At 43.7% G+C, this 27,583-nt stretch overlaps 1 protein-coding gene across 2 annotated transcripts; it reads right to left on the bottom strand.

Annotated features, from left to right (window-relative positions):
• Nucleotides 1-1,033: 1,033 nt before the first annotated feature.
• Nucleotides 1,034-26,809, bottom strand: MFNG (MFNG O-fucosylpeptide 3-beta-N-acetylglucosaminyltransferase). 2 transcript variants are annotated; one of them, XM_053407091.1, is made up of 8 exons: nt 26,379-26,809; nt 21,768-21,816; nt 13,877-13,979; nt 12,979-13,132; nt 12,584-12,669; nt 4,269-4,434; nt 2,401-2,486; nt 1,034-1,902 (listed from the first exon to the last, which is right to left on the bottom strand). In XM_053407091.1, the coding sequence occupies exons 1-8, from the start codon at nt 26,739-26,741 to the stop codon at nt 1,836-1,838; spliced, it is 1,074 nt and encodes a 357-aa protein (XP_053263066.1). In that variant the 5' UTR covers nt 26,742-26,809; the 3' UTR covers nt 1,034-1,835. The 2 variants fall into 2 exon arrangements, with proteins under 2 accessions (XP_053263066.1, XP_053263067.1); XM_053407092.1 differs by lacking the exon at nt 26,379-26,809 and adding an exon at nt 20,232-20,390.
• Between the last annotated feature and the right edge of the window lie 774 nt (nt 26,810-27,583).

Raw genomic sequence — 27,583 nt, 5'->3', positions numbered from 1 at the left:
TCTTTCTCAGGGCCTCCTGGAGATGTTGGGGGTTGAACCTGGGACCTTCTGCATGTAAAGCAGAAGCTCTTCCACTGGCCTATGGCCCCAGAGACTCTCTCTAGTCACAAGCTGCCTTAGGTCACCAGGAGGAAAGCAAAAATAGAGGACAACTGCACAAGAGACATGATTCACATCTTTTTTTGCTCTTGGATTTTTCTTTGACTGTTATCAATCTTTGCAATTTGTACACCCACAAAAGTCTCTGATGGTTATCTCAATGACCAGCAGGAGACAAGGTGGTGGGGTGGTAACTACCCATCAGTCACATCATTGCTGCTTCCTGAGAGTAGAGGAGGAGGGGCAAGTTGGCAGCAAAGTCCATGCAGTGCAAATGTTCTGGCACACCTGCTGGTGCATCTGCACTGCCCCAATCTCCCCACTGCCTCACCTGCCTTACCTGTAGGCAGCAGTGACACAACTGATGCTGTCAATGACAGGGTAGAATGCTAATCGGACAAGACCCTGGTCCCTAAACCATACAGAACAGTGTTCTTGAACCTTGGGTCCCCACATACCACAGCCAGCTCAGCCAATGGTCATGGATGAAGGGAGTCTGGCAACATCTGTGAACCCAAAGTTCAAAAGCAGTGGTGTGGCACTTTCAGGAAAAACACCAGGCTTGTGTATTCCAACATATCTTCAGGCACATGTAGAGCATCACATGTGATGAACCAAGACATCAGTGTGATACGTCCATCAAAATGAAAAGCGATAGCATAGGCAAGGCATATGAACTGAGTCCCACATGAAAGTGTACATGTGGCATGTAAGGAGATATGATTCACAGCAGATGTTATGTGAATTGGCCCAAGGGCAGTCACATTTGCAGTCTACTACCTCATTTGACCCCCTTCATGGATCACTGCCTTGCCATGGCGAAGGGGCTTGAATAACTCAGAGAAGCTATGAACTCTGCCTAGCAGGGCACCCAAGATGGACAGGTCATAGTGGAGAGTTTTGACCAAACGTGATCCACCTGGATCCACCACTCCAGTATCCCTGCCAAGAAAACTCCATGGACAAAGACAACAGGCATATAAAAGTTATGACGCTGGAAGATGAGCCCCTCAGGTCGGAAGGCGTCCAACATGCTACTGAGGAAGAGCGGAGGACAAGTACAAGTAGATTCAGAGCTGATGAAGCGGCTGGGCCAAAGCCGAAAGGTCGCTCAGTTGCAGATATGCCTGGAAGCGAAAGGAAAGTCTAATGCTGTAAAGAAAAATATTGATAGGAACCTGGAATGTAAGAACTACCAAACTGCGGGAGGCAGCGAAAGACAGGAGTGCCTGGCATGCTCTGGTCCATGGGGTCACGAAGAGTTGGACACAACTAAACGACTAAACAACAACACCTCATTTGACATAACTTGAAGAGCAGCTCTCAATCCATCCTCTTGCCACACACTTTAACGTATCTCCCCTCTTGCCTCAGCTCTTCCTTCAGTAATCAATAAAGCCCTCAGCTAAGTCAACACACAGCTACTGTGGTCTCTGTTGAACAGGGATTTGGAATACTCGACAGCTTTACAGGGGGAATAAACAAATTTGTGATGGATGAGGCTATCAAGAGGTCCTAGCCATGATGGCTGTAAACTGCCTCATGCATCTCCATCAGTTGATGGAGATCAGGAGCAGTAGAGTACTGTTGCACTGATGTCCTGCTTGTGGCCAGCCCCTGGGCCCCTGGGCCACTGTGAGAACAGAAGGCTGGGCTAGGTAAATCTTTGGTTTGGTCCAGCAGGGCTCTTCTCATGTTCTTCTCCACCATTCACGGTCAGACCTTCTGAGCAGTTTTCACAGGATGACTGGCTGTGGGCACCAGGAAGTGTCTGGATAAAGAAGGCAGTGAAGCGATCGGAACCTAGAAAGGAGGGGGGAAGAGAGAAGGAATGTAAAGAGACGGCTCTTGCTGCAGATGGGGAAAGGGCTGCATGTGAGGAGTACGTGCTCCCCAGTGCCCCATCCAACACCAGATGCTCTCACACTGCACTGCAGTGAAATGTCTAGATGGATGCTTCTCACCCTCTAATCCTGTGTAGATTTAATAGGCGCCTCAGCCAAAGTACGCCCTGCCCATCCCCTTGGGGCTGAATAACCTTGAATGTTTGGCTTCGGTTCCAGACTTTGCAATAAAGGCTGAGCTTAAAGGGTGATAAAAGAGAGCAAACCATGAGCAGCAGAAATGCTCGGCTCAGCTCTGGCCATAGGACTGCAGGCTTCTGCTCCTCATCAGCATCGACCCTACCCAAAGCTCTGCTGGTACCCCCAGTTTGGCTCTATTCAGGCTTTTTACCCTTGTCCTTCAAGCCCTCTTAACATTGCCAGCACGTTGTGAAAGATCTGCTCTCACGGGAGATACCTGGAAGGGTCATCTTGTGGAGAAAAAGGACCAGAAAGCTCGATGACATTGAGCTTCTTCTCAAAAATGCCATAGCTGAGAGTGACCTACAAGGAAATACCAGAAAGGAAGAGAGATGACTGAGGAATATACATGCCCTGTGGGCAACAAACTCCTTTTACGCATCACAGCCAAAGATACTTCTCAACCGTACGAGTCTACTGCCCTCTCCAATTTATTACACACACATGCATTCTGCTACCTGAAAATTATTCAAATTACAATGCCTGGGTGGTTTCTAGTAACCTCTATTTTCTCCAGGTGCTCCAGACTTGTTGGGAACACAGGTTTAACCATATTTTTCCAGGCTCTTCGCCTTCGAGCAATTGCCATGCAAGGGATCAGATTAAAGAGCTGAAGGACATAACCAGCAGAATCACATGGGGGCAGTTCTAGTTGGGATGGAGCATTCAAGATCAAACCTCTCTGCCACCATCCCCCCCCATGCTGTTGGTGTTTGGTTTTTTTAAAAACCAACATAGAAACTACTATCCCAGGTATAATGGGGCACTGCAGAGAGAGTGTGTGCTTAGCTTGTGCTAAAAACTGGGCTTTTAGTGTCACAGCTCCAGCCCTCTGGAATTAATCACCTGCCAAAATTAGAAAGGGGCCTAGCGTCATGATGTTTTGGTACTTATTGAACACATTTTTGTTTATGACCCAGTCATTTATGGAATATTAACAGCATAGTGGCAGAAATGGCTATGTTGTTGTTTTGTTCTGTTTTATTGCTTTCAGAGTTTGTTGCAATTATTTTATTGATTTTAAAGCTTGCATTTTTGTGTTATTTTCTATCTTTATCTTATACAGTGCTTCAATGGCTTCATGCTATGAAGCAGTTTATACATTTGTTTAACAACAGCAACAACAGTAGACGTGTTCTAACTTACTAAGCCTTTTCATTGGCTGCTAGGTGTTCCTCCCTTCACCCCTGACCATTGGGCCGTGCTGAAAGGGACCAATAGGAACTGGAGTCCAACAACATCTGGAGGGCCACAAGTTTCCCACCCCTGAAACATGTGGCCTACCCTCTGCTTTCTAAAATGGTACAGTCCAGCAAGAGTTTCACTCTGTGATTCTGCTGGTTGGGTCACACTGCCCTCGGGGGAGAAGAGGACAAGTTATTGGCACTAAGACTTCTATTCTTGAGTGGAAGGAGTTGCCTTTTCTTGGACTTTGACTGGCAGAAGTTTTATTGGCTAGTTAATTGCTTTTCCATCCCCTTGCCTATTATTGCAGAGAAGTGTCTGGGGAAGCATTTGTCAGGAAAGCCTCCTCTAAATAATGCATGATTGATTCAATCAGTGTCACAATTACTGAGGAGATGATGTGAATGACTGCTTTCCTGCCTGCTCCTCTCTCCTTCTCCTGACTCTCCTTCCCACCCTCCCTCCCTCCCTCTCTCTCTCTCTCTCTCTCTCTCTTATCCAGACAACCCCAGCCGCATTTTGATAGTCTTGCGAATCCCCATTCAAAGACAAAAGCAGGCTATCTGGTCACACATAATGGATGGGGAGATATCATGCCACAGGCAGTAGCGTAAAGTGTAAGGCTGGCCCCGGCAATCTCAGCAGCAATGGATGAGTTCATCTGGGGAAAGAATTATGTTACCCCCAGGTACAAAATACAACACATCCCAATTCGACTGAGAAAATGCTATATCACGGCGACCGATGTGGAACTTCAAGAGGAGATGATTGGATTCTGGGCAACAAATGCATAGCGGAGGGGCAATTTCATGCGTCTGAACTGTCATTCAAAAACAGTTCATTTGGAAAGTGCCCACTTTCTCCAACAAGGGCAAGATGGTGTTTCCTGCATCATCTCACCTGCTTAGTAAGTTGGGGAACCTGGAGGACGTGCAAGTTCTCCAGGTGAGAGTGGAACAGGTCACTAGGGACCAAGTGACCGGCTAGCTTACGTTCAATGATATAGCCCACGGTGCAGTCATCTGGGAGGTGGATGAGCTCAGATGTGATCAGGAAGTTGTTGCCACTGGAAAACAAAGCAGGCCAGATCCATTCATTTCATAAAATTAAGGAAAGGAATCTGACAGTGGGGATGGTGGAAGACCCGTGTTTGCCCAGGGAATGTGAATTATATCATGGTGGGCAGGTAGGGCTGAGAGGTGGCACACATACATAAACATCTGTGTAATTGTGGCCTCAAGTTGTATGGCACTACAATCATAGCCATTTTCTTGGGTTTAAATACTATTTTTAATTAGCATCGCACAATGATAATTGTGTGCAATTGTGCACAACTCTGTTATTGGATTTCTTGAATGCGGTGGATGAGAACAGGCCACTCCTTTGGTCCCCTACCTCCACCACACATTCTTCAAAGCCCTGCCAGCCCCTGGCACAGTCAGATGTCCTCTTGCTGGTCGAAGAGAAAGAGAGAGGGAAGGAATAGGAAATACTTCTTTGATTCTTCCCACTCAAGAGAGGAGGAGGAAATGACATCACACAGAGCCCTCTCTACCAATTACATTTCTATGGTCTGAGTCTCTGCCTATCAGCAATACAGCGCTGGGGTCATTAGCTCCTAAGCTCACCAAGTAACAAGAATATGCACTGTCGGATTTGACTGCAATTTTCCCGAGGTAGAGGTTTTCATGCAGAGGGTTCCAGGTTCAATCCCCAACATCTCCAGGTAGGATTGGGAGAAACCCCCAGCGAAAATCCTGGATGGCTGCTGCCAGGCAGTGTAGACAATGCCTAGCTAGATAGACCAATGTCTGCCTCAGTAATAGTAATAATAAAGTGCCTACATTCCTGGCAGTAATATATAGCCATCATGACTTGGAGGTCAAGCTTCGTTCAATTCTTGTACATCTGCTAGTTTTGGCCCATCGGTGTTTGCTCAGAGAATCAAACAGGAGGAAGCTTCTAGCACTGGTTCTTAAGAGTTGTTGTCTGGGATTAAAAAGGCTTCCCTTGTATTTATGCATACAACAATCCATTAGGGGGGAACTCTTGCAAAGCTACATAGCCCACCAACATGTGGAGGGCACCAGGCTGGGGAAAGCCAATGAATGATGCTAGCTTTGTAGTCCTCTAAATTGCAACCAGTCAATGGCCGAGCCTCTAGATTCAGCTGTCTTTTCACTCTTAGAATGCGTGCTCAACAAATCCGCCCTATTCCTTTTGAACCCCGTTTGCCTGCAAATCAGATGTCTGAATCAATACTCTGTGTAAAGGAGACAAATGTGCTAATAAGTTCCTCAACAGGGCAGCTTCCTTTTCCTGGCCCACTTCCTGTGTAATATGAAAATTAATGAGTTCATTATTTGGTTTAAAACTTCAAAAAGAGAAGGGAAGCTGCTGGGGTTTTTCCCCCTGCAAGAAATCCATATTTAGAAGTGGGAGGGATGGTAAGTGAATGCAGAGAGAGGGAGAGAGAAGGAGCTGTGCTGAAAACTACTGTGGGGTGATACATTTATTGGGGGTAACTAAAATATCACAAATAGTAAGCAAAGTTTTGACTTCTCCAGAATGTCTCAGGCTGGATGTTCAGCAAAATGGGATGAGGGAGAGAAAGGAGGGAAAGTCCTGTCATGGCCATTGCTATTGGAGCAATGTTTGTAATAGTCTTGGGTTGCAATCCTATGCACCTTTACCTGGGAGTAAGCACCACTGAATACAATGGGGCTCCTGAGAAAACACAAGCAGGCTTGCACTGTTGAGGAAGGTCAACAGAAGTTAGGCAGGCTGACAACACCATCATCTACATCAAGGTTAGCCAACGTGGTGCTCTTCAGATGTTGCTGGACTAGAACGCTCATCATCTCTCACCATTGGCCCGAAGTGAGCTGGGATCTGACAACATCTGGAGGCCCACAATTCAGTTCATTGGCCGCATGAAGTGTTATAATTCCAGAGTTGGGGAAAAGGTGACCCTCCAATTGTTGTTGGACTCCAACTCCCATCAGCCCCAGCCAACATGGCCAATGGACAGGGATGATGGGAGCTGAAGTCCAGAAACATCTGAAGGGCTGCAGGTTCCCCAACCCTGTTATATACTCTTTATTCAGAAACTGAATAAATAAGACTTATAGCAAGTTGGTAGGTTAAGACTGCAGCCTTAATTTGTTTGTTTGTTTTTTGTTTGTTTTTTGTTTATAACCTGCCATTTGTCTTGGTGGACCCCAGGGATTAGTTTCTGCTAGACACAAAAGAGATTTTCAGTGGCCCTGTATATTTTGGAAATACAAAATCTACAAAGTGCCTAAATCTGTCCCCAGTGCTGTTCATAACCAATTAACATGAAAGTTAGGAGCCATTTTTGCAGCCTGTTTTATTTAAAAAGGAGAGTAGCAATTGTTAAAAATACATATCAAATTGGTCTTTTTTTAAAAAAAGAAAAGAAATTATATTATTTTGCATATGAGAATAGACAATTTGTGAAAGGCACATATGTAGTAGATCAAAACAGCACCTTAGGATGTATTTATATATATAATTGTTGGTACAAAGGAGAGGGAGGGAATACAGGACTGTTTCAATGCCTGCAAAATGTTGTTGAGGGCAAGATGATTGTAGGAAGGGATTGCAATGGACCCTAGTTGGAGAAATCCACTGAGTTTGGACAAATCAAGATGTGGTCTCTCTGGTTGGAATGTTTCCCGAAGTATTATGAAGAATCTAGACTCGAGAGCTTTTTTTAGCCTATTGATTCATGGAGGTGTTGTTATCCATTGACCTGAGACTGCATTACTCACATTAATATATTCATTTTGTCTCTTCACAGCGGGTGTTTTAGCACAAACAGTAGATGTTAAGGTAAGAGTCTCAGCTTTATGCAGATCTTGCACCAATAACCATGTAATTGAAAGATGGACATACCATTTTGTTTCAGTCTTGGAAATTAAATACTCCATTGCTTAAGAATGTTACCAAGGAAAAAATTCAGCGGTATTTTAAACTAACACACATACAGACTATGGGTCATATTGTTATTTGGGATGGAGAAAAGTCAGTGGTGACAGGGCAGTTAATTAAACTTTCAGCTTATTTAAATAAACAAAAAAAGAAAAGAAATCAGCAAGCAGAAGGTTTGGTGTTTGTTGTTTTTTAAAGAGAGCAAAAAGCTTGGGAAAATGTCTAGGAACTGATCCATTTAAAATAGGCATGATCCTCATAAGAGAACAGAATCACAGAGCCTTCAACAATCTGCAGAGATAGTGCAGGAAATGATCTCTTTCAGCTTCTGCCTTCCGGAAGAAGGTACAGGGTTATAAAGACTAGGACTAGCCGCCTGAGAAACAGTTTCTACCCAAATGTGATTTTGGTTTTAAATGCAGTATAAGGAGTCTCTATGGGAGTATATTGTATTTAAAAATGGGGTATCAGAGTTTTTAGCGGGCTAATCAGGTTGGGATAGCTGGGATAGCAGGCTTGTTGGTTTTTGAATGTCTTATGTAGATTTTTCAATTTCGTTGTTCTGTATGGGACAATGACAATAAAGATTATTGTATTGTATCGTAATCTGATATGCTTCAGATGTTTTGAACTACAATTCCCATCAGCCCCAGCCAGCTGACTGGAGCTGATGCAAGTTGTAGTCTAAAACATCTGGAGAATACCCAGTTGGCAAAAACTGGTCTAGTATAGCCACACCATGGGAAAAGCTTTGGATATATTGCAACAGAAGTGATTTTGGGGTCAGTGTCCTTCACACCATTGTGATCACATGGAGGGAGAGAGTGGGGCTGTGCCACTGTCATCTTGTCATACCCCTCTCCCCCAACTGCTCACGAGTGAGGGAAGAAACTGTAGAGAAGAGCCTATAGTATGTGCATAGGGTCTTTCTATCTTATGGGGTCCTCAATCATTGGAAGATTGGCTGTACGGAATTTGAGAAAGGCTGGCAAAAATCCTGGCAATCAAAGTAGCAAAGGAAATGACTCCTCGTCATGCAAAAATGGAGAGGCTGTATGTGCAACATACCTGAAGCATTTGTTGAGGCTGCAATCCCAACCCAATTTAGCCGGGAGAAAGCCCCATTTGTTTCAATAAGACTTACTTCTTAATAGGCTTGGTTAGACTTGTGCTCATAGTCTTCTAGACAATATATATGATATTTTAAGTAAAGTATTTCATTCCTGAAAATGCAATAGAACCAGAAGTCATTATTTACTAGGGGGAAAGTGATGAAAAATGCTAAAATTAATAAATCCTATGGACTGGACTGGACGGACTTTACTAGAGGAATGAAAATTCATTACAATAACTTTGTCTGCTACTTCTTTCAATGAAGTATCTTGTTATAAGATCAGGGGTTTTTAATCCAAAATTCTGGTATTAAACACAGAGAAACAAATGAAAGTTGAAGCACACCTCCTTTCTGAAATTTCCTGGAAAACCTATGTCATTAAATACCTGGAATATAGTCTTCCGATTGCTTGAATAGGTTGTTTGAGGATAATTATGTTAACGTGATTAAAGAAATGCAGAAGTTTCTGTTACGGGCTAATTTAAAGATTTAATGGTTTGGAACAATCTGTACAGTAAAGATAATAATTTTGTCAAACCATTATTTATGGTTCTTCCTATCTATACTGATAACTGTAAAGACCTGGCAACAATATATTACTAAGTTCATTCGGGCTAGAGGCAAAAAATGAGAATGAAATTGGCATGCGTCTTTGCCACATACAGTAGAGTTGGGAGCAGGCAATTAGCTGTATCAAATCTTTTTCTTTGCTACCTTTCATCACCCTTAGCAGCAGCAAGGGAATGTTTGGTACTGATAAAAGCACAGAATTGGGACACTAGGATGTAAAAATTCCCTTCCCCTGAACTATTTATTATATTATGCCATAAGACAGAATAGATTTTAAAGAAAATACACTGTCCTTTAGTACATATTAGTTGTATGGGAGACATGGAAGATTTATAAACCTAAACTGAGTCAAATGTCTCACCATTAGCATCTGTTCAATATTTATAAGGTCCTGCCTGATTTAGGACTGTTAGGAAATTTTAAATTGTTGAAGTGGTATAATTTAATTAGGAAGAATTGTGTATAACGGAAATGCACTGCCATAAAAAGAACATCTAGTGTAAGATTTTCTGGCTTTCCTCACCCCAGGATTTTCAGATATGGTATTTGTTAAGCACACAGCATTTTAGAGGGGCAAGCCATCAAACCAGTTTGAAGGAGGGATAAACCATCAAATCAATTTGTGGGAGGAAGTACATGGCGAGAGAAGCCCTGACTGCCTGACCTGGACATCGTTATCTTCTATTTTTCCTTTAGTGTGGAGGACTTCCTCTTTAGCATGCATGCCAGTGAGCCATAGCAAAGGGCAACACGAAAGGGCCTTGACCCTCTTACATTGTCTTCTATTGTCGATATCAGGCATAGGGTGTGCAAGACTCTTAGTTTGCTCTGCAGTGGGAAAGGTAAATATCTCCTACTGAGACTAAAAACAAGTATTTGGTCATATAGGATGATGATCTTGATGATGTATATTTCTATACTGCCCAACATCCAAGGATCAAAAGGTGGTTTACCATACAGAAAGCAAAAATACATACCATAGTAAGTAACAAAAACAGTACCCTCACAGATACAGTTTAAAAGGCTATAGATTGTATAATTAGCCAAAGGCCTGGAAGAAGAGGAATGTTTTCGCTGGACACCTAAAGAAATGTAATGAAGGCACCAGGCAAGCCTCCCTGGGGAGAGCATTCCACAAATGGGGAGCCACTGCAGAAAAGGCCCATTCTCGTGTTGCTCCTCACGTGGAGGAGGCAAACGGAGAAGGGTTCAAATGTTGATTATGGGGTCTGGGTTGGTTCCTATGGGAAGAGGAAGGGAGAGTTGGTCCTTGAAGTATTGTGGTCCAGAGCTGTTTAAGGCTTTATAGATCAAAACCAGCACTTTGAATTGGGCCCAGAAACAAATTGGTAGCCAGTGCAGTCGGGGCCATGATCGGTTTTGGATGTTAATCGAAACAAAATTCAGTGCTACAAAAGAAAATAGGGGAAAGATTCAAACATTCATAGAAAATGCATGGAATTAGATTTGGGACAATGTTCCTTCAAAATTATTCTGTGTGAACTTGAGAGAAAATGTATATAAAATTAAGGATCAGTGCAATCAAATCCTTTTTGAGCTACTTTAGGGTGTGTATGTGTATCTGTGTGTTTTAGATTTGTAGTGGGATGATTCTGCTCCAGCTGATTTTATTCATAATTGGTCATGTTGCCCCAAAATACAAATATATTGGCAGACAAGCAATAATTTAGGATAGTAAAAGATGTTATAGATTACCAATTACCATTTGATTCACAAACGATTCTATCTTTTGTGATATACCTAGAAAGGTTGGGACACGTGATCTTGAATTTATTATTAACCTTTTGTGCACAATCAAGATTAATTTGGCAGCTAAGAAGAAAAGTGCAACCGCTTCCAAGTTTAACGACTGTGAGGAAAAGATTGGGCAAATAGCCAAAATGACTGAACTGACATATTATATAAGGGTTTGGGAAAGATGCCAGTTAGATAACAAGTTTGTAGAACACTGGGCATTGTTTATTCATTACTGGAATGAAAAATTTAATGATAATGTTCAACCATATGTTTCGTTTTTGTAACTTTTTTGTTGTTGAAACAGCTGTTTTTATTTCTCTTTGGTATATTCCCTGCTTTCGTCTCATATATATTTTGTCGATTTTTCTTCATCTTATGTAAACATTGTGCTTTGAGATAAAAAAGTAGTAATGCTAATACTACTAATAGCACAACTTTCAAATTACAGTGGAAATTGACCCATGTGCATTAATATCACTCTACATCAGGGACTGAGACCCTTGGCTCTCCAAATCATTATTGGGATTTAACTCCCATCATACTTGACCACTGGCCATGCCGGCTGGGGTTAATGGAAGCTGGAGTCCAGCAACAACAACTTATAGGTCCACATGTACCCCATCCCTGCTCTACAACGAATGACCTCTTCCCTAAACATATGGTTTTCTAACAAAGGTTGCCATCACCTTTGGCTGACCAACATCATGCATATTCATTTGCCATTTAGAAAGTCTGCACCTGTTTTCAAATCAGTTTCCTTTTTTTTTTTAACCACTGGAGAGTTCTAAGATATTGCCAAAGGCCCAAAACATGTCATTCCTGTTGTAACAGTCATAGAATCATACAATCATAGAGCTGGAAAGGAACCCAAGGTTCAACCCCCTGCAATCCAGGAATCTCAGCTGAAGCATCCATAACAGATGGCCTTCCAACCTCTGCTTAAAAACCTCCAAGGAAGGAGAGTCCACGGTCTCCTGAGGGAGACCATTCCACTGCCTAACAGCTCTTACTTCCAGAAAGTTCATCCAATGTTTAGTCTGGGGGGTACTCATTGATCCACCACTATCCCTAGAGGCCCAAGTGACCTCTGAGTCCAGGAGTGCTTTTGTAAGTTCTGGCTGGTACACCATTTGCGACCAGTCCTGGACCACGACAGCTTGATCGCAGTCACCCATCCATTGGTGGCCTCAAGATGTGATTACTGTGAGACGCTTTATGTGGGGCTGCCCTTGTATCTGGTCTGGCAGTAGCAAGGAGTACAGAAGGCAGCAGCCAACCTGCTCACAGGAACAGACTACCAACAGCCTGTTACTCTACTACTGAGAGACCTGCACTGGTTGCTGATTTGCCACAGGGCCAGGTTCAAGTTTCTTGTGTTAATTCACAAGGCCCTAAGCAATTTGGGTCCAAAGTACCTTAAGGACTGTCTGATCCCTACAGCGTGCACATGCAAATGCCTTTGAAAGATACAGTGAGTGCAGGCGCACACTTCAGCAAATGTTCATCTTCATTTACATCTATTAACCTCCCATCCAGGAGCATTGTTAAGGGATGGCACAGGGGGTTAATTGTTAAAACTTCACTTGCAGAGCAGCTTTCCCTCAGACAGTTGGCTCAATGTGCCTCCATACATATAAATCAGCAGATGCAAACTTTACGCAAATCTGTATTGTCCCTGACCGCTGGCCATTCTGGCTGGAGCTGATGGGAGATGGAGTCCAACCACATCTGAAAGGCCACAGGTTCCCCACCCCAGCCATTGCAGGAAGATGTGAAATGAGAGACATTCATACAAGATCTTTTAGTGGTCACTGCTCACCTTGCCCAGGGAGCCATCTTTTGGGCCAGCTTCCTGCTGATGCAGAATCCAGCACCTCCAGTGGCAAACCAAAAATACACTGACTTCTGAAAGAAGGAAAAATGGAGATGTTGGGTATTCAGCATACATGCTCTACCACTGAGCTATGCAGTCTCTTCCCTTATAGGCAAAGGGTGGAATGCAGAGGAGATTCAATGTTTTGTTGAAATTTATGATAGGAACCCAACATTTGCTCCTGAGATCAGCCTGGTATACATTCTTCTCTCTCCTCAAAGCAGTTGTAACTGTGATAAACCAGATGTTGTTATTGTTTGGGGTGCAGAAGCTCACCTAGCTGCCCTTAGAATTCCCAGCCAACCTGCTGTTTACTCCTGAAGTAAAGGGGTTGGACTTACTGTCTGATTGTTAGGCGAAGCTTCTGAGGCACGAATTGGCCTGTTCAAGCTGGGCTTCCCAATATACACATCTTGGTCCGGAGAATAGGAAGACAAGAGCTTGAGCAGAGCTTGTGGGTTCAGGTAGTTGTCGTCATCAAGGTGGCAAAACCAGCTGGAGAAGGAGGAGAAATGCACAGCCAGTAGATTCAAGAGGAGAATATAATTTCAACTTGATTCCATAACAATGGCGGTTGCTGCCCATTGGGACTGGTAGGGTAGAAGGCAGGGAGAACAACAGTGAGTGGAGCCACAGCCAATAAGAGGCACAGGCGTGCAAGCACACACTCACACAAATTGTAAGAAAGAAAACAAGCAGTTGGTGGTTGGCTGAGCGCAGACTGAGTTGCTTGGGTTGTGTCCCATTTGCCCTAATGGACCAGACTGCCCTGTCATAGTTAGCTGTTGAACAGTTTTTTGGCATCTATCCCACCAGTTAAATCTAGGCGCCACTTGATTCATGGTTGGTATAACTGCACTTCTGTCACTGAGTCATTGTCGTACACAGTTTAATTTACTAACCTTGGCATTCACCACCTGGAGCAAGCAGACAATTGCTCTGTAGTGCATGTTGATCAGAGGGAGCTGACTCCTTATGCTACCTATGCTAAATGCCGTTTGCATTTCCTGAGTGATCTCAGATGGCTCCAATTAGTGGCTCCCTCCTAGGACAATTTTGCAGAGGCAAACTACAGTTTGAATGGAGCTTTGGATAACTAGACCACAAAAAGCCAACTATGGAGAACAAGTGTTTACTTTTACTGACAACATTTATATGTCAATAAATAATCTCACTAAACTTGGACAGAAATGGACTCCATCCCATGTCACATCTCCCAACTCAAGTCCATTTGCTCACCTTAGGCCGCTAACCAAAAAGGCATCAAACTCCGCCGCCATTTTGCAAGAAAGTGCTGGATGGCTGTACTCTGCAGAGCAGTTTGTGATGATCACGTGGTCACCTAATGAGAAAAGGAGAAACGCTTTCTGGATGGGTTCCTGGACCTATTTTGATTTATTTAAAGCAACTTCAAACACAGACAAGCTTATACCCTCAACAAGACAAAGATGGGAGACCTTTCCCCAGTGCAAAGGGCATCTTTGTGCAGTACATCTCCAAGTCTTCCGTACCACAGCAATGCTCTGCAGGAGTTCAGCATAGTGACCAGAACTGAAGGAGACCTAGGTTCAAATCCCCACTCAGCCATGAAAGCTTCTCGGGTGACATTCAGCCCGTCACTTTCTCCCAGCTATCTACCTCACAGGGTCATTGTGCAGGGGTGAGAATGATATAAATAGAATAAGCCGGTTTGTATATTATTTTCATTAACCCACGTTTCACCCTAAGGTCCCAGGGCACATCACAATAATTTAAAATGAAACGTTAAAAACAGTTTAAAAGAAACTACAGACACAAGAATAGGGTGGGTCCTAAAGTATACATCTCAAGCATCAAAGGCCAGCATAAAGAGGTGCATGTTCAACATTCATTGAAAACTGTATAGTGAAGGTACCAGAGACACCTCTATGAGGAGGAAGTTCCACAACTTAGGGGCTGCCACAGAGAATGTCCTTTCTCCCCCACCCCACCCCCAGAGTACTTTCAAGTTGGCTGCCTCTTCCAGTCTCTTAACACCTAAGAGTGTTTGTAGAGAAGGAGGTGTTATTTCAGATATTTAGGGTCTTGGGGCTTTAAATACTAACATGAGCACCTTGAGTTGCACCCCCAGAATGAACTGGCAACCAATGAAGCTGTTTTAAAACAAGGGGTATAGGAATTCTAAAGGGAACCCCAGCCAGTAATCTGGCTGCTCCATTTTGGACTAGCTGAAGTTTCTGAGTCATCTTCGAGGGCAGCCCCATTTAGGGCACATTGTGATAATCCAGCTGGGCTCCCCTACATTTTCAGGCCTTTGGGCACATTTGCAAATGAGAGAAACTGTTGCACCAAACATGTCCTGAAGCAGCACATGCACTACAACAATGCACACATGTGTGTGCGCAACAAAAGACTTCTTTCAAACCTCATTTCAGCAGAGAGGGGCTCGGGGGCAAGATCCTGGGGCGGCCAGGGAAGGCTTCTGTGGGCAAATGTGCTCCCATGGTGCTAGCCATGTTAGCAACCCATGATTTAGAGAATGGGGTGGGAATAGCCTAGATGAGAGGAAAGCTCACCATGGTTTTAAATAAGCACGAGTACACAGTGAACAGAGGAAGGCTTGCTGCAATAACTGTCTTAAGTCTGCTGGCTCCAAAGAGTCACCATTTTAGTGAGAGGCAGTCAGAAACTCAGTCAGTGTTTATTGCTTGAAGCCACAGGCCATTGCAAATGGTAGCTTTTTTAAAAAAGTAAAATGTCTGGAAGGCAAAAAACCATGACCAACTGAGCTTCCCAATTCTCATTTAATGTAAAAGCCGTTGCTAAAATAAATCCTTAATAAAGACTCTTAGTGATTACGCTTGACTTAGCTTACTCAAGTGGATCACCTTTTCAAATTCACTGGTATTTCCTTCAAGATATTTGCTCAAATTTTCTTAGCTGCTGCACCAAATAATAAAACTAGATACAGCCATGCTCAATGAGAAGAATGCTGGTATATCTTGAATTAGACACCCCATAAGTTGAGATACAGGGTAAGACAGACATTGCCCAGTTACCTGCTCTATGTGGGGTTGGACTTTGAAATAAAAGATTCATAGTTTGGGAGTCTACTGGATGCATCTTTGTCACTGGAAGCTCAGAGCCTGACTAGCAGTGTCTTTCACCAACTATGATTAGTACAGAAACTAGAGCCATTCTTGGACAGGGATCCTAATTCATGCATTGGGAATGTGAAGACTTTATTACTGCAGTACGCTCTTTGTGGGGCTACACTTGGGGCTGGGCTGGAAGCTCCAACCAGTGCAAAATGCTGGCGCTAGACTACTTGTGAGAGGACAGACTACCACCAGCAAATAACTCTGGTGATTAAAAGCGTGCACTGGCTGCCCATATGGTACGAGTCCAATTTCAAGGTTCTTAATTCGCAAGGCCCTTAAGAACTTGGGTCCAGTGAGATTGGACTGCAAGATTCCTAATGTCCCTGCCTGATCATGGAGGTCGTGAGCAGAGTTGCTGTTAGTGGTCATCCACCGGTCAGTCGCACAGCTTGCAATGACCAGCAACCATGCCTTGAGCATCATGGGCCCAACTCTGTGGACTTCCCTCCTGACTGAGATCAAGCAGGCCTGCCTCACTACTAAACTTAAGCTGCCTGGTGAAAACTTTTCTTTTTTTCAGCAGGCATTTTAAGTAAACTTTTCTGATTGTGTGGTTAATTTTACTGATTTCATCCTTTGTATCTCCTTTGTGTCTTCATTGTACAACACGTCAAAACTACTGCATAAAGCAGTATATAAATTATTGAAATAAATAATAATAAATAAATGCAGCACGGGTGCAGAAACTGTGGCCTTCCGGGTACTGTTGAACTCCAGTTCCCATCGGCTTCAGCCAACAAAGGTCAGAGCTGATGAGATTTGTAATCTACCAACTTCTGGAAGGCCACAGATCCCCCACCCTGCTCTACAGGTGTTGAATATTGCCATGTTCTGCCTGACAGATCTGTCCGTAATCCCCTAGTTGTGCACCAAGACTGAATCACTCCCTTTACCACCTCTTGATTTCTTAGAAGATACAGGTCTCTTCTGCTCTCTGCAGGAGTACTGTGGATAGTTCTAGATTTAAAAACAAAACTATTTGTAGTACTTCCAGTGAAGCTTGTTTACCCTTGCCCAAGATCTCAGAACCACAATGCATTTGGGCAACGGCTTTCCCCAATACAGTGGTACCTTGCAAGACAAATGCCTCGGAAGACGAAAAACTCGCAAGATGAAAGAGTTTTTCGTTTTTTGAGTTGCTTCGCAAGACGATTTTCCCTATGGGCTTGCTTCGCAAGACGAAAACGTCTTGCGAGTTTGTTTCCTTTTTCTTAAAACCGCTTGAAGAGGTGCAGTTGCGACTGACCGTGCTTCGCAAGACGAAAAACCGTGCAAGACGAAAAGACTCGCGGAACAAATTAATTTCGTCTTGCGAGGCACCACTGTACTGTAGTTTATCGGATGTCCTGCCAATTGCACCCCTAAATAGGAGCTGAAAAGGCAGCTCTGCACAGCAGCTTGCAGGCACTGGCTGAGCATGCCTGAGCTGGAATTGTAAAGTGAAGGGACTTCCTTCCTTCCTTCCTTCCTTCCTTCCTTCCTTCCTTCCTTCCTTCCTGTTTCACTAGCTAAAAAGCACAGAGCGAAGTAGAATCGGTAGCTCAAAGTTGTATTAACTTTGTAAAAAAAAACCAACAACTCCACATTTCATTGTTGAACACCTAGTCAAATTATTGATAAGCAAAACCAGGCGAGGGAGTGCTCATCAAGCAAAGTCAGATAATGGCATTGGTTCGTTGATGGTCATTATTCTCCTCCCAGGCACTACCCAAGGGGGTGCTGACAAGAGTTGCCAATTACCTTCTGCATAGTAATCACATTAGCAATGATAGCGCTAGTCAGGGAAAGAATCTCATTTTCTCAGCAACATGATATTGAGGTTCTGAGAGCTGGGGAAATGAGTTAGGACCTCCTTAACAGAAGCCTCATCTGGAGAGAAAATGGCGGCAACAAAAGAGCAACTACAATGGATTTATGGTACAAAAATAATAATAAATGGTGTGCTTCCAATATTGTGATCTGACAGTTTAAAATCTATGAGTGGTATTCAACTAAGCCCTATTCAGAGGAGACCAAGTGCAATTAATGAACCTACATTACTCATGTCCATTAACTTCAGTGAGTATACTCTGAGTAGGACTAGCGTTGAATATCAACCTTAAAAAAAAAACTCTTCAGGGGGAATTCAAGGTCGCCGTCTTCTGATTTTATTTCAGCTTGCCAGACAGAATGATCTTCCTTCCCCTCGTCCTGTGTGCTCTTCTTGGGGTTCTCCTGACCCCAATTTGGGGGGCCTGGGGCATGGGAGGAGGGTGGGACCTTGTTGCTCAAGTGGAAATCCTTGCACGTGGCTTCTGATGACAGGACTCATTCAGTGAATCCCACCCAATAGCAGTGGTACACCTAGTTAACATCACACAGAGTAATCCAAAGCCCTGGCCAATAGAGACAGAGCTTCATGGGGGCAGCATAGCCACCACAACATCCACTGCCCCACTACTCACAACAGCTGGGCGGGGGAAGTGGGGCAGAAAAATGGCTCTTTGCTCCACCAGCTCTCAGGCTGATGCAGCAAAAAGGCCCAGATCTTCCATAATCGGTAGACAGTATTGTCCAGTTGTGCAGGGAAATTTATTAATGCACAATGAGCCTGACAACACATGCTGATGTGCTGCACAATCCAAATTGATATTAATTGTCTGGTTTTTACTGATTGGGCTAAGAAACTTCATCCAAAGGACTTGATCATTTTTATGTTGGTGGGCTGCGAGTTTCACCATATCTCAGAACTCGAAGGATGCAAAGAATCTAAACTTAGACATGCAATATATATATATTTAAAAAAATTGTTGCCGTTTCTGAAAAATTAACATAAAATTTGAAAGTACAATGAGGCGAGGGCAATCTAGGAGATTTTGCAACTGTTTGTGGCCATTTTAAAATTATATGTCACATGATCCTCAAAAACTATGTACCAAAATACTTGGACTTTATTTGAAATTATGTGTAACTTCTCTTCCTGCTTATCTATGATTTTTCCTTCCTGTCTAGGTCAATCTACGTATTTTTGTCTTGCTTATAGATGGATTTCGTATACAACCTACACGCTTCTATATCATCTGTAAATAGCCCTGTGCTTACCAAGTTTTCCTTTTTTTATTATTTCTTTTTATTAAGTTCTTTTTTAAAAAAAAACATACAAAGTGAAGGAACAAAAACATACAAACGAACAACAACAAAAAGAAAAAAAAGAAAAAAGACAAAGCAACCCATAAAGAAAGAAAACAAACGGAAAACAAACCAACATCAATTTATAACATAACATTTATTGACTTCCCTCCATCTCGGTTTTGGGCTATATAACCACAATACCTTTCTGCGGTATCTTTTTACAACCTCTATCTATACATCGCAGGCTTTATGTTACACCTACTGTGATTTTAATATTTCCTAAATTTGCTTCTATGTATGTTATGAATTTGTTCCAATCGTTAATAAATTTTACACTTTTTTGATGCCTGATTTTTTGTGTCATCTTTGCTAATTCTATATATTCGAATAACTTAATTTGCCATTCTCTAACAGTTGGGATGTTAGGGGTTTTCCAATTTTGCACTAGCAATATCCTGGCGGCTACCGTTGCGTATTGGAACATTATTTGGTCTTCTTTCTTGATCTCCTCTCCGACCATTCCTAGGAGGAAGGCTTCGGGTTTTTTGGGGAAAGTATATTTCAAAAAAAATTTTTAATTCATCATAAATAAGTCCCCAAAACCTTTTCACTTCTTCACAAGCCCACCACATGTGGTGGAAATCACCCTCTTTTGTTTTGCATTTCCAGCATGTTTTGTCCCCGGTCTTATACATTTTTTCCAATTTCACAGGGGTGATGTACCATCGGTACATCATTTTTTCCATATTTTCTTGGAGTCCAACACATGCTGTGAACTTCATATCCTTGTTCCAAAGTTTCACCCACCTATCGTAATCTAGGTTGTGTCCAAGGTCTATGGCCCATTTGACCATAACTTCCTTTATCTCTTCATCCTTAGTATCCCAATCTAGTAATTGATTATACATTTTGGATAAGAGTTTGGAATTACCTTCTAGTATTTCCACCTGGTATCTGGACTTTTTCTCATTCATCCCTGTTTTTTTGTGTTCGTTCCATAAGGCATTAATTTGGTGAAATTGTAGCCAACCCATTAATTTATCCTTTAAATCTTCATATGTTCTGATTTTCCATCCTTTATCTGATCTTACCAGGAGGTCTTCATAGGTCCAAGTTTTCCTTAGTATCTTTGTATCAAAACCTGTATTATCCATGCTGTTTTTTTGTATTTAAAAGCTATTAATAAGAAAGAAGTAAGAGAAGGCCCAGATCCAGCATGCTGTCAACACATGACAGCAGTAGGACCAGCTCAGGATCCAGCAGATCCTGTATAGACCCAGTCCAGCCCTTCCCCTGAAATGCTACTGGTAGCAGAGGCACCACTAATGGTCGCTTCCACTTACTTGCCATTTGGGTGGTTCACTGAGCTGTTCCTCACTGCTGGGGCTTCCCTGCCATTGCTGGAGGTCAGCAGAGTCAAGTCAAGGCAGGGTGTAGAGAGATACCTCCACTCCAACTCCTCTAAACTTCTTCCAGTGGATAGATTGAGGGTTTGGATCGCTCTGTTTGTTGTATTTACCAAACACAGATTGTTAGCTGGTGTTGCAGTTCAATACCTGCAGATTTTATGTCATAATTTTTGGCTCTTCCCATTAATTCAGTGTTTCTGGAGAACTGCACAAGCTGCGGTAAATGAAATTACTAATTACTTGATAGCTGAAGAGCCAAGCATAGCAGTATTTGACCCTGAGGACCTTGTCAATTAAGCAGATTTGGATTGGAACTGGCGATGCCAGAGCAAGTCTACGCATGTCTACGCAGAAGTAAGCCTTGGGTGGAGATTTCTGCATCACCAATAAAGAAGAAACACATGGGGGAGGCGTAGAAGAGGTGCCAATTCTAGAAATAAGTAGTATAATTTACCGTAAATAGAAACTCAGCACATCTCACCAAAGTGGAGAAGACTATGTCCGGGTTACCTGTCTGCCTGCTCAGTCTGTTCTCCAGGTGCTGATGGTTGATATGGCTCTTCATTCTCAGGGTTCTTTATCTTTACACAGACAGCCTTAAGTCATACTCAGAATAGACCCAGAATAGACTCAGTTATATTGATTTGTATTTAATAATTATTATTTTATGTTGTGAGCTGCCTTGTGATCTTTGGATGAAGGGTGGTTTACAAACTAAATACTAATAATACTAATAATAATAAGATTGAGCATAGTCCAACAGACAGTCAAACTGACTGCCCCTTATCAGGGTCCTAGTGAGTTCTATGGCTGAGCAGGGACTTCAACCTGAGTCTTCCCAGTCTTAGGGCTTGTCCACATTTTCGCTTCTCCTGTGCCTAGAATGCATGAGTCCAAGCAGTTTTCCTCTTGCCAAGCCACTTTTCCCAGAGAAAACCTGCAGTTTAGGGCTGAATCAGAACAAATAGCAATCGGGTTTTCCATACATTGCTGTTTGTTCCGATTTAGCACTAAAGAGTGAGTTTTCCAAGAGGGAGCAGTGGGGCAAAGGCAAAACCACTCAGGCCCATGTCTAGGCAGCACGGGACAAGTACATGTATGTTTGAGCCCTGAGTCAAGACTGAGTTATCCCATCTATTACAGTATAGGCGTCCCCTCCCCCACTTTCACGCGATCGCCTCACACACAACCGCATATACGCACAATACCAGAAAAATAAATCATTCGATTCAACCCAGAAATAATGGGAGGAGCAGCCACAACACACACACCCCAAATGTTTTCCCCAGACCTCATTCAGAGATGCAAGACTGAACCTGGGACTTCTGCATGCAAGGCATGTGCCCTGTGGCTGAGCTATAACCCTTTCCCACGGTCAGTCGTGTAAAGATGCTATTACCCAAGCGTTCCTGACACACAGTTTACAGAAGTCAGTTTCCAGATCTTGCGCAACACTAAAGGCCGGATTACCCAGTTTTTCCCGTAGCTCATCATCTCCTTTATCAGTGAAGACATATGTCTGAGGAAAAAGAAGAGAGAAGGGTTATTCCAGGGCCTAAAATGTGCTGAGTTCCATACCTGCCATCCAGTGACAAGCCACATAACTCTCTCCACTGTGGCTATGCGTCATATGAGATTATTACTGAAGTAATGAATGTGAAATGCTTTGAACACTCAGAAAGTGTTTTATCTGTACAAATGGAATAATAATGCCCCCATCTCACAGAGATGCAGCAAAATAGAGGTTGTAACAAGTTCTGATATGTTTTAAAGTGCTATATGATGATGGAAAGTAAGTATTTGACCCAGCTTCTTTGCAGAGAGAGAGAGAGAGAGAGAGAGAGAGAGAGAGAGAGACTCACGCTCCCCTTTGCTGATTAATTGATTAGTTGATAATCTTTTGATATGCTTGTTTGTTCTGTGCTGGAAAAAATCCAGATGGATCTGAAGCTAGTATTTCCCGAAGGACCCTGCATATTGCAGTTTTGAGAGGGTGTTGATCATTCAGTGGAACAGGTCACTAATGTCATTGTAGAATGGCATTCACCCCACCCCCACCCCAGCAAGTGTTTTGGTGTTGAGTACCTCACCCATTGAAAAATTGCTTTTAAAACAAATACAACATAGATAGATCGTGGCCAGCTTCAGTTATGAAAGGGATTTCAGCAAAGTGTATTTTTGGGCACTTCCTCTGATGCATGTTCTTCTGGCAGTAGTTGTGGACAGCCATTTTCAATTTTCCACAGTGCCCCAAATCAGCATGACATTTGGCCAGGGCAGGCACCAGCATCTGTTAGTGTGGCCATGTGTCCTACTTTACCGAGGTCAGTCCTCTGTTTGAAAGGCTGTCAGAGTATAGTCCTCTATTTGAAAGAGCTCTCTTTTTGGAGGGCGGTCCAGTTCAAGTCCAGTTTAAAGCTAAAGAACCACCACAGGGGAGAGTAGGAGTTAGCACCTGTGGAGTGCAGATAGAAGAAGACTGGAAAATGCTCTGGTTCAAGGCCCCATATAGATGTCTTCCCCCCTTATGCTAGATGGGGTGCCAGAGTATTGGAACCCACTGATATGTGTGATGGTACTGCCTCAAGGTAAAAGGGTTCTGGACGGAGGTATTTTCTGAGAATCCATTGATAACTGGACAAAATTCACCCCACTCCTTGTCTTCTTTTTTGAATCTGTTTGCAGATTCGGATCAAGATCTGAATAACAAGGAACTGATTTTGCATCCTTTGACAGCAACCAGAGCCACAATTGCCAAGTTTTGCAGAACTTTTGATCTCAGTAATCTAGACTATTGCTATTCCAAGACTTGGCAAATCACCCTTCTTAGAAAAAATATTGCATAACCTAAATGCGTCCAGGGTTCCCAAGTGTTCAAGATCGCAGCTTTGCCATTTGGTCTAATTTTATTTTATATACAAGCACAGGAGTGTCAGATACCACAGGTCTATGCGGGTGTTTTGATGGAATACGTTTTATCATCTTTTTTGAATTAAAATTTCTAATTGTTTTGATTTAAACTGCAGGACTCATTGCAATTATAGACTACACATCTTTTTCCTTTCGGTACATTTCCTGTATTTCTTTATTGACAATTGTGACAGCTTATCTGTATTTATTTTCCCCTTCATTTCTTTTTTTCTGTCACCTGTTTGTCCTAATTAAAATTGAATTTAAAAAATGTGAGGGGGGAAACAGTTAGAACCTTTACAGGCATGCACATACCCATAGCAGTAATCCCTACTCTATTTAACTTATGGTCCTTCTAGATTTTTATCTATGGATATAAATTTGCATGTGTGGGTTTTTGTTTTGTTTTTGCAAATGTATGTTCTCTTTTGACCTATTTTGGAGAGGGGGGGGTATTTCCTTTTGGGGGGCGCAATGTGTAAGCGCCTACTGTAGCACCAGGAGGTTCTGCTAGGGCTCTGGAGCCCCAATAATATCTAATATAGGTATGAGTCATTTTTGTAGAACAGATGCTTTCGATATATAGGCTTCATTGTGCTGAGCCAGCTCACACTGAGCTTTTAGTCACCAGCCTGGGGCTGGAGAACCTGGTCTGATCCAGCATCCCTAAATAACTCATGAGCCCAAGGGGTGACCATCGAATAGCTCAGGTTTGTCCCTCGAGAATCCTGCTGTGATGTTTGCAAGATATCTGACAGCAGATTAAACAGAAGCTTTGTAGTGAAAGGAAATTTGAATTCAGAAAAGAACATCTGTTCGTGTGTAAAAGACCTATAAGCTCTCTGCTGTTTTCCCTACTCTCCTCCTCCTCCTCTTCCCCGCAGTCCCTCCCCGGCCCTCTCGACAACATCATGTGGCATGTTCTTCCATCCCAAGGGCAGAGTGGGGATCGCGTCCAGCAAAGAATACCTCCTCTCAAGCGGAAAATGGGCTTTCAAGAAGCCAAGGGGACTGAAAGAGAGAGACACAAGCCTTAAACAATCTCCCCACCAGCTGCCTGCAGGCTGGTTAAACAGTGTACTTGCATTATGTACTGAAATATGGGCAAAGTCATTCAGACAGTCGCCCAGGCACGTGGGCCTCCCCTGGGCCTGGCGGTGGCGAGGCCTTTTCACAAATCCAGCCTGGGTTTTATTGTGAGCCTCTTGTCTCTGGAAGAATGAAGGAGCTGAGGGACAGCAATAAAGAAAAGGAACCAGGCGGACGAAGCAACCACAACAAAAAATACGAGGGAGGGGAGAAAAAACACATTTGCTGGGAATATAGCAGGGCTGAATATGGCACATTCGCTCCTTAAATCACCAATTAGAGATGTGAATTTCTAAATGATATGTCAACCAGAACTGTCCGCCCCTGAAAGAGCATTCGGTGCTGGTGTGATGGCAAACTATCTGCGTACATTTTGCAAGGTCCTCAACATTTTGCTTTGTGTATGTGTGAGAGAGGGACGCGGGTGGCGCTGTGGTCTAAACCACTGAGCCTCTTGGGCTTGCCGATCAGAAGGTCGGCAGTTCAAATCCCTGCAACAGGGTGAGCTCCCGTTGCTTGGTCCCAGCTCCTGCAAACCTAGCAGTTCGAAAGCACGTCAAAGTGCAAGTAGATAAATAGTTACCACTCCGGCGGGAAGGTAAACGGCATTTCCGTGCGCTGCTCTGGTTTCTCCAGAAGCAGCTTAGTCATGCTGGCCACATGATCCAGAAAAACTGTCTGCGGACAAACGTCGGCTCCCTCGGCCAGGAAAGTGAGATGAACGCCCCGACCCTAGTGTTGTTCGAGACTGTACTTAACTGTCAGGGGTCCTTTACCCTTTTTTATGCGTGTGAGAGAGATATATACTCAGTGCTTTTTTCTGGGGGGATGCAGGGGTATCTAAACATTTTGTGAATCTAAGTTTGTCATTGAGGAGCAGTATTTCAATATGAGTAGGAAAATGAGAGTACTCCTAAACATTTTTTTAGAAAAAAAAGCACAGTATATACTCATACATAAACGAATGTATGAATTCCTAGGCCTGTTTCACACATTACATGAATGCAATCCTTTGTCTGCCTCAGAGTCAACCAATTCTACCTTCCTCATGAGTGAAAACAGTATGAAATCTGCCTCACCAAATATGTTTTGCCCATTTACCTTTAACATGTGGAGAAGCTCATAAACAAGTCTTTTGGAAGGCCAGTGTTTCTAAGGCAGCTTAAAAAGCCCTGAGAGGCATTGGGGAGCTAGTGCAGGGACAATCTTTGCCACACAAAGGAAGCATAGTTAGAACAGTTGGGCTGTGCATGCCTCTCCCTGATCCAATTCAGGGCTCGGTTGGGCACTTTGAAGAGACACCAATCCAACCTGAGACCAACTCAACTCGGCACCAGACTCTGAACCAATCTGAGCACCTTGCACAGTGTCTAATTAAGGTTTAAAACCCTATATATCTCCTCCCCCCCCCTCTTGCTACCACCAGATCCTGCACCTCTTTTGCCAGCCCCAGATTGCTTCAACTGGACCTGATCCAACCCAGAGTGACCAGGGGCTACCTCCACGCAATATGGTGGAATCCTGGGTTGATCCAAACCAGCCTGATTTGATTCAGGACTCAGGATTTGGCTGAGAAAAACACCGCCATGCTCTGCTCTGCACCCCTCCCTCCCTCCCCCATTATCAGTCTCCTCCAAATCTATGGGGCTTGCTCCCTCGGCTTGCTTTGAAGTTCTCCGAGAGACACACTGATGTTACTTTTCTTGGGTAAAATAAAATGATGAATGAGACAGATGGCCATCAGCATAATGAACGGTGGAAAGACTAGAATCTGGTATAAGGCAGCTTCGTTGTAAAAACATACTCTTTTTTGTAAGTGCAACAGCAGGCACTTTTCTTATTTTTCTTTTTTACTATGCTTTGATTAAAAGCAGGCAACACCAGGGCTTGGGGCTAAATCAAATCACATCTGGGGATGTTTCCAGCCCTGAGGCTTCCAAATGACCAATCCTGGCTTAAGGCATCATTTGGTTCTAGGCAATGCGTGCGCATGAGTGCATATGAGAATCACACACAGGTTCTTCCCTTAGGCATTCTGGTGTCAGCGGTCCATTCAACCCTCCCTCTCACCCTCATACCAACCTGTCCTTTAACCTGGGAGATCCAGGTCTCCAGCAGCAATCCCATCCTGGACTGGTGGAACTTCTGGGTTGTTTTGACAGCGATGAAAAGCTCTTCCAGCAAGAGGCCTTTCCCAGCAGCAGAATGCGCCACACCGTCATCGTGGCCCTTGAGTTGTTTTCCATGCTCAGTCTCCCTCCTGTTTCTCCAGTCTGCCCCACCCGCCAGCATCATCTCCCTCCATGCCCATCTGCCAGATATCCCTCCTGAAAGTCTCTGGTTGCCGACCGCTTCCTGGATGCCGGAACGCCTTGTGGAAAGGAGCACCATGCTCACAAGAAATAGAACAACTCCAGAGGAGGTCTGGAGGAGACGCCGGTGCATGGCTTTCGATCCCGCAGCAAGGAGATGGGTGAGGTTCAAAGCTTGAAGTGCAAATCCTGCTCTAGCCTGTGTGCATAGATTAAAGAGATAGGCCAAGGCCTGTCTAATAAATACCCCAGGAATGCAAGAGGAAGGGGCCAGTGAGTGGGGTTATGTGGGTCTTCAGGAAAGCAGAAATTACCAAAGAGGTCTGCCTCACTCTTTTCTCCCCCACTCACACCTCAGGGGATGAGGAAGCCTAGAGGGCAGAGGCATGGGATCTAGGGAGACCTGATTTTCCAGATATCAAAGAGGGCAGGTGAAAGAGGCTTTTAGGTATCACCTGAGCCTAGGTAACCAAAGGGGGCATGACCCTGGGTCCCCATCTGAAGTCACACAGGATGAACTTCAGCTGTCAAGTCAAGACTCCATGGACAAATACCCATCCCAAGGGCAGGGAAGAAAGTGCCCACTTTTCCATAGCGAAGATTCCCAAATAACAGCCTCTCTTTCCCAGCTAGAACACAGAGCTTCTAACCTAAAAGGCAAGGCAGGTTTTTCCTTTTTTGATCGCCTCCTTTTTGTCTTCCAGCAATTACAGGCTAGAGCCAGGGCTGCAAAAGGAAACTGCCTTTCTCCAGTCCCACCAGCTGTCTGCTGCCCTCCCTCTCACAGCTCCATTTTTTGGCTGCAAGGAGGCAAACTCCGCCCAGTCCCTTTTATGGGTAAATGGCTTTTATGGGTTCAAGGCTAGGCAGGTCCCGCGTGTCTCCGGGGAAATCTTCCCCTCTGAACAGCCGCCTGCCTGCCCTCCCAGCTGCTGCCCTTTTGACCGGCTTTGTCAGGCAGTGAAAAGCACCCCC

This window comes from Podarcis raffonei, chromosome 10 (assembly GCF_027172205.1).
Source record: "Podarcis raffonei isolate rPodRaf1 chromosome 10, rPodRaf1.pri, whole genome shotgun sequence".
Taxonomy (NCBI): domain Eukaryota; kingdom Metazoa; phylum Chordata; class Lepidosauria; order Squamata; family Lacertidae; genus Podarcis; species Podarcis raffonei.
The sequence above is the reverse complement of the archived record's forward strand: the minus strand, read 5'-3'. Positions and strand labels throughout refer to the sequence as shown.

Coding starts and splice junctions, on each gene's coding strand:
- MFNG (XM_053407091.1), bottom strand. CDS start 26,741: ATGCACCGGCGTCTCCTCCAGACCTCCTCTGGAGTTGTTCTATTTCTT. Junction 13,980..21,767: donor TGAGCTACGGGAAAAACTGG/GTAATCCGGCCT, acceptor TTTTCTCATTAG/GTGACCACGTGATCATCACA. Junction 1,903..2,400: donor CCACAAGATGACCCTTCCAG/GTATCTCCCGTG, acceptor CCTCCTTTCTAG/GTTCCGATCGCTTCACTGCC.